Source organism: Pristiophorus japonicus, chromosome 6 (assembly GCF_044704955.1).
Source record: "Pristiophorus japonicus isolate sPriJap1 chromosome 6, sPriJap1.hap1, whole genome shotgun sequence".
In the NCBI taxonomy this organism is placed as follows: Eukaryota; Metazoa; Chordata; class Chondrichthyes; family Pristiophoridae; genus Pristiophorus; species Pristiophorus japonicus.
This window is the reverse complement of record NC_091982.1, coordinates 69,244,810-69,255,686: the sequence shown is the minus strand read 5'-3', so window position 1 is coordinate 69,255,686 and position 10,877 is coordinate 69,244,810. Positions and strand designations below refer to the sequence as shown.

At 54.2% G+C, this 10,877-nt stretch overlaps 1 protein-coding gene across 1 annotated transcript in view; it reads left to right on the top strand.

The window, feature by feature from the left end:
* adgrg4a (adhesion G protein-coupled receptor G4a) overlaps positions 1 to 10,877 on the top strand; it is a 90,321-nt gene that overhangs the window by 71,171 nt on the left and 8,273 nt on the right. The window contains exon 20 of the mRNA XM_070882066.1: positions 1 to 121. This exon is cut by the window's left edge and continues 23 nt beyond it. Within this exon, the coding sequence (XP_070738167.1) occupies positions 1 to 121 (121 nt within the window). The remainder of the gene's footprint in view (positions 122 to 10,877) is intronic.

Genomic DNA, 10,877 nt, shown 5'->3' with positions numbered 1-10,877 from the left:
GCGAAGTTGACCGATCGCAGGACAGGCTCCACAACTCACTCCAACAAATCCTCACAGTCCACAACCACATCCTCCAACGGCTCCAGAAAGAACTTCATTCCTGCCCAGGAATATGGGAATGGTAAGTGCTCCCGCAATTACAATTTCTGGCCGGAACTTAGTGCTAACCATCGAGTGTGAGCGAGAACAAGGAATTCCGGCTTCCTGTGGTGTAACGAGCAGGTGTATAATGGGCGGGAGTGTAACGTGTATAATGGGCGGGTGTGTAACGGGTGGGTGTGTAACGGGCGGGTGTATAGTGGGTAGGTGTGTAACGGGCGGGTGTGTAACGGGCGGGTGTGTAACGTGTATAACAGGCGGATGTGTAGCGGGCGGGTATATAACGGGCGGGTGTGTAACGGGCGGGTATATAACGGGCGGGTGTGTAACGGGCGGGTATATAACGGGCGAGTGTATAATGGGTGGGTGTGTAACGGGCGGGTGTGTAACGTGTATAACGGGCGGATGTGTAACGGGCGGGTGTGCAACGGGCGGGTATATAACGGGCGAGTGTATAACGTGTATAACGGGCGGCTGTATAACGGGTAGGTGTATAACAGGTGGGAGTGTAACATGTATAATGGACGGGTGTATAACGGGCGGGTGTATAATGGGCGGGGTGTATAACGGGCGGGAGTGTAACGTGTATAATGGGCGGGTGTATAGCGGGCGGGTGTATAATGGGCGGGGCGTATAACGGGCGTGGGTGGAACATGTATAATGGGCGGGTGTATAATGGGTGGGGTGTATAACGGGCGGGGTGTATAACGGACGGGTGTATAACGGGCGTGGGTGTAACGTGTATAATGGGCGGGTGTATAACGGGCGGGGTGTATAACGGGCGGGGTGTATAACGGGCGTGAGTGTAACATGTATAACGTGCGGATGTATAACGGGAGGGGTGTATAATGGGCGGGAGAGTAACGTGTATAACGGGCGGGTATATAACGAGTGGGGTGTATAACGGGCGGGTTGTATAACGGGTGGGGTGTATAACGGGTGGGGTGTATAACGGGCGGGGTGTGTAACAGGCGGGTGTGTAACGGGCAGTGTGTAACGGACGGGGTGTATAATGGGTGGGTGTATAACGAACGGGTGTATAACGGGTGGGGTGTATAATGGGTGTGGTGTATAACGGGCGGGTGTATAACGGGCGGGGTGTATAACGGGCGGGTGTATAATGGGCGTGGGTGTAACGTGTATAATGGGCGGGTGTATAACAGGCAGGGTGTATAACTGGCGTGGTGTATAACGGGCGTGAGTGTAACGTGTATAACAGGCAGATGTATAACGGCGGGGTGTATAACGGGCGGGAGAGTAACGTGTATAACGGCCGAGTGTATAACGGGCGGGGTGTATAACGGGCGGGTGTATAATGGGCGTGGGTGTAACGTGTATAACGGGCGGGGTGTATAACGGACGGGTGTATAACGGGCTGGAGTGTAATGTGTATAACCGGCGGGTGTATAACGGGCGGGGTGTATAACGGGCGGGTGTATAATGGGCGTGGGTGTAACGTGTATAACGGGCGGGGTGTATAACGGGCGGGTGTATAATGGGCGTGGGTGTAACGTGTATAATGGGCGGGTGTATAATGGGCGGGGTGTATAACGGGCGTGGTGTATAACGGGCATGAGTGTAACGTGTATAACAGGCGGATGTATAACGGCGGGGTGTATAACGGGCGGGAGAGTAACGTGTATAACGGGCGGGTGTATAACGGGCGGGGTGTATAATGGGTGGGTGTATAACGGGCGGGAGTGTAATGTGTATAACCGGCGGGTGTATAACGGGCGGGGTGTATAACGGGCGGGTGTATAATGGGCGTGGGTGTAACGTGTATAATGGGCGGGTGTATAACGGGCGGGGTGTATAACGGGCGGGGTGTATAACGGACGGGTGTATAATGGGCGTGGGTGTAACGTGTATAATGGGCGGGTGTATAACGGGCGAGGTGTCTAACGGGCGGGAGAGTAACGTGTATAACGGGCGGGTGTATAACAGGCGGGTGTATAACGGGCAGGAGTGTAACGTGTATAACGGGCGGGTGTATAATGGGTGGGGTGTATAAAGGGCGGGGTGTATACCGGGTCGGGTGTATAACGGGCGGGTGTATAACGGGCGGGTGTATAACGGGCGGGGTGTATAACGGGCGTGGTGTATAACGGGCGTGAGTGTAACGTGTATAACAGGCGAACAGACGGATGTATAACGGCGGGGTGTATAACGGGCGGGAGAGTAACGTGTATAACAGGCGGGTGTATAACGGGCGGGGTGTATAACGGGAAGGGTGTATAATGGGTGGGTGTATAATGGGCTGGAGTGTAATGTGTATAACCGGCGGGTGTATAACGGGCGGGGTGTATAACGGGCGGGTGTATAATGGGCGTGGGTGTAACGTGTATAACGGGCGGGGTGTATAACGGGTGGGGTGTATAACGGACGGGTGTATAACGGGCGGGAGAGTAACGTGTATAACGGGCGGGTGTATAACGGGTGGGGTGTATAATGGGTGGGTGTATAACGGGCGGGAGTGTAATGTGTATAACCGGCGGGTGTATAATGGGCGGGTGTATAACGGGCGGGGTGTATAACGGACGGGTGTATAATGGGCGTGGGTGTAACGTGTATAATGGGCGGGTGTATAACGGGCGAGGTGTATAACGGGCGTGGTGTATAACGGGCATGAGTGTAACGTGTATAACAGGCGGATGTATAACGGCGGGGTGTATAACGGGCGGGAGAGTAACGTGTATAACGGGCGGGTGTATAACAGGCGGGTGTATAACGGGCAGGAGTGTAACGTGTATAACGGGCGGGTGTATAATGGGTGGGGTGTATAAAGGGCGGGGTGTATACCGGGTCGGGTGTATAATGGGCGGGTGTATAACGGGCAGGTGTATAATTGGCAGGGTGTATAACGGGCGGGAGTGTAACGTGTATAATGGGCGGGTGTATAACGGGCGGGGTGTATAACGGGCGGGGTGTATAACGGACGGGTGTATAATGGGCGTGGGTGTAACGTGTATACCGGGCGGGTGTATAACGGGCGGGGTGTATAATGGGTGGGTGTATAACGGGCGGGAGTGTAATGTGTATAACAGGCGGGTGTATAACGGGCGGGGTGTATAACGGGCGGGAGAGTAACGTGTATAACGGGCGGGTGTATAACAGGCGGGTGTATAACGGGCAGGAGTGTAACGTGTATAACGGGCGGGTGTATAATGGGTGGGGTGTATAAAGGGCGGGGTGTATACCGGGTCGGGTGTATAATGGGCGGGTGTATAACGGGCAGGTGTATAATTGTCAGGGTGTATAACGGGCGGGAGTGTAACGTGTATAATGGGCGGGTGTATAACGGGCGGGTGTATATTGGGCAGGGCGTATAACGGGCGTGGGTGTAACGTGTATAATGGGCGGGTGTATAACGGGCGGGGTGTATAACGGGCGGGTGTATAACGGGCGTGGGTGGAACGTGTATAATGGACGGGTGTATAATGGGCGGGGTGTATAACGGGTGGGCGGGTGTATAATGGGCGGGGTATATAACGGGCGGGTGTATAACGGGCGGGGTGTATAACATGTATAACGGGCGGATGTATAACGGGAGGGGTGTATAATGGGCGGGAGAGTAACGTGTATAACGGGCGGGTATATAACGAGTGGGGTGTATAACGGGCGGGTTGTATAACGGGTGGGGTGTATAACGGGTGGGGTGTATAACGGGTGGGGTGTGTAACAGGCGGGTGTGTAACGGGCAGTGTGTAACGGACGGGGTGTATAATGGGTGGGTGTATAACGGACGGGTGTATGACGGGAGGGGTGTATAATGGGTGTGGTGTATAACGGGCGGGAGTGTAATGTGTATAACCGGCGGGTGTATAACGGGCGGGGTGTATAACGGGCGGGTGTATAATGGGCGTGGGTGTAACGTGTATAATGGGCGGGTGTATAACGGGCGGGGTGTATAACGGACGGGTGTATAATGGGCGTGGGTGTAACGTGTATAATGGGCGGGTGTATAACGGGCGAGGTGTATAACGGGCGTGGTGTATAACGGGCATGAGTGTAACGTGTATAACAGGCGGATGTATAACGGCGGGGTGTATAACGGGCGGGAGAGTAACGTGTATAACGGGCGGGTGTATAACGGGCGGGGTGTATAATGGGTGGGTGTATAACGGGCGGGAGTGTAATGTGTATAACAGGCGGGTGTATAACGGGCGGGGTGTATAACGGGCGGGAGAGTAACATGTATAACGGGCGGGTGTATAACAGGCGGGTGTATAACGGGCAGGAGTGTAACGTGTATAACGGGCGGCTGTATAATGGGTGGGGTGTATAAAGGGCGGGGTGTATACCGGGTCGGGTGTATAATGGGCGGGTGTATAACGGGCAGGTGTATAATTGGCAGGGTGTATAACGGGCGGGAGTGTAACGTGTATAATGGGCGGGTGTATAACGGGCGGGTGTATAATGGGCAGGGCGTATAACGGGCGTGGGTGTAACATGTATAATGGGCGGGTGTATAACGGGCGGGGTGTATAATGGGCGGGTGTATAACGGGCGTGGGTGTAACGTGTATAATGGACGGGTGTATAATGGGCGGGGTGTATAACGGGTGGGCGGGTGTATAACGGGCGGGTGTATAACGGGCGGGTGTATAACGGGCGGGGTGTATAACAGGCGGGGTGTATAACATGTATAACGGGCGGATGTATAACGGGAGGGGTGTATAATGGGCGGGAGAGTAACGTGTATAACGGGCGGGTATATAACGAGTGGGGTGTATAACGGGCGGGTTGTATAACGGGTGGGGTGTATAACGGGTGGGGTGTATAACGGGTGGGGTGTGTAACAGGCGGGTGTGTAACGGGCAGTGTGTAACGGACGGGGTGTATAACGGGTGGGTGTATAACGGACGGGTGTATAACGGGTGGGGTGTATAATGGGTGTGGTGTATAACGGGCGGGTGTATAACGGGCGGGGTGTATAACGGGCGGGTGTATAATGGGCGTGGGTGTAACGTGTATAATGGGCGGGTGTATAACGGGCGGGGTGTATAACGGGCGTGGTGTATAACGGGCGTGAGTGTAACGTGTATAACAGGCGGATGTATAACGGCTGGGTGTATAACGGGCGGGAGAGTAATGTGTATAACGGTCGGGTGTATAACGGGCGGGGTGTATAACGGGCAGGGTGTATAATGGGTGTGTGTATAACGGGCTGGAGTGTAATGTGTATAACGGGCGGGTGTATTCCGGGCGGGGTGTATAACGGGCGGGAGAGTAACGTGTATAACGGGCGGGTGTATAACAGGCGGGTGTATAACGGGCAGGAGTGTAACGTGTATAACGGGCGGGTGTATAATGGGTGGGGTGTATAAAGGGCGGGGTGTATACCGGGTCGGGTGTATAACGGGCGGGTGTATAACGGGCGGGGTGTATAACGGGCGTGGTGTATAACGGGCGTGAGTGTAACGTGTATAACAGGCGAACAGACGGATGTATAACGGCGGGGTGTATAACGGGCGGGAGAGTAATGTGTATAACAGGCGGGTGTATAACGGGCGGGGTGTATAACGGGAAGGGTGTATAATGGGTGGGTGTATAACGGGCTGGAGTGTAATGTGTATAACCGGCGGGTGTATAACGGGCGGGGTGTATAACGGGCGGGTGTATAATGGGCGTGGGTGTAACGTGTATAACGGGCGGGGTGTATAACGGGTGGGGTGTATAACGGACGGGTGTATAATGGGCGTGGGTGTAACGTGTATAATGGGCGGGTGTATAACGGGCGAGGTGTATAACGGGCGTGGTGTATAACGGGCATGAGTGTAACGTGTATAACAGGCGGATGTATAACGGCGGGGTGTATAACGGGCGGGAGAGTAACGTGTATAACGGGCGGGTGTATAACGGGCGGGGTGTATAATGGGTGGGTGTATAACGGGCGGGGGTGTAATGTGTATAACCGGCGGGTGTATAACGGGCGGGGTGTATAACGGGCGGGTGTATAATGGGCGTGGGTGTAACGTGTATAATGGGCGGGTGTATAACGGGCGGGGTGTATAACGGGCGGGGTGTATAACGGACGGGTGTATAATGGGCGTGGGTGTAACGTGTATAATGGGCGGGTGTATAACGGGCGAGGTGTATAACGGGCGTGGTGTATAACGGGCATGAGTGTAACGTGTATAACAGGCGGATGTATAACGGCGGGGTGTATAACGGGCGGGAGAGTAACGTGTATAACGGGCGGGTGTATAACGGGCGGGGTGTATAATGGGTGGGTGTATAACGGGCGGGAGTGTAATGTGTATAACAGGCGGGTGTATAACGGGCGGGGTGTATAACGGGCGGGAGAGTAACGTGTATAACGGGCGGGTGTATAACAGGCGGGTGTATAACGGGCAGGAGTGTAACGTGTATAACGGGCGGGTGTATAATGGGTGGGGTGTATAAAGGGCGGGGTGTATACCGGGTCGGGTGTATAATGGGCGGGTGTATAACGGGCAGGTGTATAATTGGCAGGGTGTATAACGGGCGGGAGTGTAACGTGTATAATGGGCGGGTGTATAACGGGCGGGTGTATAATGGGCAGGGCGTATAATGGGCGTGGGTGTAACGTGTATAATAGGCGGGTGTATAACGGGCGGGGTGTATAACGGGCGGGAGAGTAACGTGTATAACGGGCGGGTGTATAACGGGCGGGGTGTATAATGGGTGGGTGTATAACGGGCGGGAGTGTAATGTGTATAACAGGCGGGTGTATAACGGGCGGGGTGTATAACGGGCGGGAGAGTAACGTGTATAACGGGCGGGTGTATAACAGGCGGGTGTATAACGGGCAGGAGTGTAACGTGTATAACGGGCGGGTGTATAATGGGTGGGGTGTATAAAGGGCGGGGTGTATACCGGGTCGGGTGTATAATGGGCGGGTGTATAACGGGCAGGTGTATAATTGGCAGGGTGTATAACGGGCGGGAGTGTAACGTGTATAATGGGCGGGTGTATAACGGGCGGGTGTATAATGGGCAGGGCGTATAATGGGCGTGGGTGTAACGTGTATAATAGGCGGGTGTATAACGGGCGGGGTGTATAATGGGCGGGGTGTATAACGGGCGGGATGTATAACGGGCGGGTGTATAACGGGCGGGGTGTATAACGGGCGGGGTGTATAACATGTATAACGGGCGGATGTATAACGGGAGGGGTGTATAATGGGCGGGAGAGTAACGTGTATAACGGGCGGGTATATAACGAGTGGGGTGTATAACGGGCGGGTTGTATAACGGGTGGGGTGTATAACGGGTGGGGTGTATAACGGGTGGGGTGTGTAACAGGCGGGTGTGTAACGGGCAGTGTGTAACGGACGGGGTGTATAACGGGTGGGTGTATAACGGACGGGTGTATAACGGGTGGGGTGTATAATGGGTGTGGTGTATAACGGGCGGGTATATAACGGGCGGGGTGTATAACGGGCGGGTGTATAATGGGGCGTGGGTGTAACGTGTATAATGGGCGGGTGTATATCGGGCGGGGTGTATAACGGGCGTGGTGTATAACGGGCGTGAGTGTAACGTGTATAACAGGCGGATGTATAACGGCTGGGTGTATAACGGGCGGGAGAGTAATGTGTATAACGGTCGGGTGTATAACGGGCGGGGTGTATAACGGGCGGGGTGTATAATGGGTGTGTGTATAACGGGCTGGAGTGTAATGTGTATAACGGGCGGGTGTATAACGGGCGGGGTGTATAACGGGCGGGAGAGTAACGTGTATAACGGGCGGGTGTATAACAGGCGTGTGTATAACGGGCAGGAGTGTAACGTGTATAACGGGCGGGTGTATAAAGGGCGGGGTGTATAACGGGCGGGTGTATAACGGGCGGGTGTATAACGGGCTGGTGTATAACGGGCGGGTGTATAACAGGTGGGGTGTATAATGGGTGGGGTGTATAACGGGCGGGGTGTGTAACTGCCGGGTGTATAACAGGCGGGTGTATAACGGACGGGTATATAATGGGCGAGTGTATAACGGGCGGGTGTATAACGGGCGTCTGTATAACGAGCGGGGTGTATAACGGGCGGGTGTATAACGAGCGGGTGTATAACCGGCGGGTGTATAACGGGTGGGGTGAAAAACGGGCGGGATGTGTAGCTGGCATGTGTATAACGGACGGGTGTATAACGGGCAGGTGTATAACGGGCGATGTGTATATAGGACTGGTATATAACGAGTGGGGTGTATAACGGGCGGGGTGTATAACCGGTGGGGTGTATAACGGGCGGGGTGTGTAACAGGCGGGTGTGTAACGGGCAGTGTGTAACGGACGGGGTGTATAACGGGAGGGTGTATAATGGACGGGTGTATAATGGGTGGGGTGTATAATGGATGGGGTGTATAACAGGCGGGGTGTGTAACTGGCGGGTGTATAACGGACGGGTGTATAACGGGCGGGTGTATAACGGGCGATGTGTATAACGGGCGGGTATATAACGAGCGGGGTGTATAACGGGCGGGGTGTGTAACGGGCGGGTGTATAACGAGCCTGGTGTGTAACAGGCGGGTGTGTAACGGGCAGTGTGTAACAGACGGGGTGTATAACGGGCGGGTGTATAACGGGTGGGGTGTATAACGGGCGGGTGTATAACGGGCGGGTGTATAACGGGTGGGGTGTATAACGGGCGGGTGTATAACGGGCGGGTGTATAACTGGCGGTGTGTAACGGACGGGATGTATAACGGGTGGGTGTATAACAGGCGGGGTGTATAACGGGCGGTGTGTAACGGGCAGGTGTATACCGGGCGGTGTGTATATAGGGCAGTGTGTATCATCATAGGCAGTCCCTCGGAATCGAGGAAGGCTTGCAACCACTCCCAAAGTGAGTTCTTAGGTGGCTGAACAGTCCGATACGAGAGCCACAGACCCTGTTACAGGTGGGACAGACATTAGTCAAGGGAAGGGGTCGGTGGGGCTGGTTTGCCGCTCGCTCCTTCCACTGCCTGCGCCTGACCTCTTCATGCTCGTGGCGTTGAGACTCAAAGAGCTCACGCTCTCCCGGATGCACTTTCTCCACCTCGGGCGGTCTGTAGCCAGGGTCTCCCAGGTGTCAGTGGTGATGTCACACTTTACCAGGGAGGCTTTGAGGGTGTCCTTATAACGTTTCCGCTGTCCTCCTTTGGCTTGTTTATCATGAAGGAGCTCCGTATAAAGCATTTGCTTAGGGAGTCTCGTATCTGGCATGCGAACAATGTGGCCTGCCCAGCGAAGCTGATCGAGTGTGGTCAGTGCTTCACTACTGGGGATGTTAGCCTGGACGAGGACACTGATGTTGGTGCGCCTGTCCTCCCAGGGGATTTGCAGGACCTTGCGGAGACATCGTTGGTGATATATCTCCAGCAACTTGAAGTGTCTTCTGTACAGCGTCCATGCCTCCGATTCATACAGGAGGGCAGGTATTACTACAGCCCAATAGACCATGAGCTTGGTGGTAGATTTGAGGGCCTGGTCTTCAAACACTCTTTTCCTCAGACGGCCGAAGGCTGCACTGGTGCACTGGAGGCGATGTTGAATCTCCGCATCAATATCTGCCTTTGTTAATAAGAGGCTCCCGAGATATGGGAAATGGTCCACATTGTCAAGGGCCGCGCTGTGGATCTTGATGACTGGGGGGAAGTGCTGCGCAACGGGGACAGGCTGGTGAAGGACCTTTGTCTTACGGATGTTAAGCGTCAAGCCCATGCTTTCGTACGCCTCAGTAAATACATTGACTATATCCTGGAGTTCAGCCTCTGAATGTGCGCAGGCACAGGCATCGTCCACATACTGCAGCTCAACGACAGAGGTTAGGGTGATCTTGGACCTGGCCTGGAGGCGGTGTAGGTTTAACAGCTTCCCAATGGTTCTATAGTTTAGTTCCACTCCAGCGGGGAGCTTGTTGATTGTGAGGTGGAGTATACGGCGAGGAAGATTGAGAAGAGGGTTGGAGCGATGACGCAGCCCTGTTTGACCCTGGTCCGGACATGGATTGGGACTGTAATGGATCCATTGGTAAGGATCACGGCCTGCATGTCGTCGTGGAGCAGGCAAAGGATGTTGACAAACTTTTGGGGCATCCATAGACCCTCATGGTTGACGGTGTCAAAGGCCTTTGTAAGATCGAAAAAAGCCATGTATAAGGGCTGGCGCTGATCCCTGCATTTTTTCTGCAACTGTCGCGCTGCAAAGATCATGTCTGTTGTGCTCCGTAGGGGACGAAATCCGCATTGTGATCCCGGGAGGAGCTCCTCGGTCACAGGGAGAAGATGATTGAGGAGAACTCAAGCGACAACTCTCCCAGTGGCTGAAAGCAGGGAGATTCCCCTGTAGTTGCCGCAATCGGACTTGTCCCCCTTTTTTAAAATGGTCACAATCACTGCATCTCTGAGATCTCCCGGCATGCTCTCCTCCGTCCAGATGAGAGAGATGAGGTCATGTATCTGCGCCAACAGCGCCTCTCCGCCATATTTTAGTGCCTCAGCAGGGATTCCATCCACTCCCGTAGCCTTGTTATTCTTAAGCTGTTTGCCAACCTCGTACAATGTTTGAGTTTCACTGAGTTGATGACAAGTCACATGCTGCAGGATGGAATTGAGAACACTCGAGTCAAAAGCAGAGTCTTGATTGAGGAGATCTTCAAAATGCTCCTTCCATCAGGCCCTGACAACCTCGGTGTCTTTGATGAGTGTTTCCCCGTTCTTGTCCAGGAATGGGGTGGGGCCTTGGGAGTTTGGACCGTAGGTGGCCTTGACTGCAGTGAAGAATGCTCGCATATCATGGCTGTCGGCCAGTTGT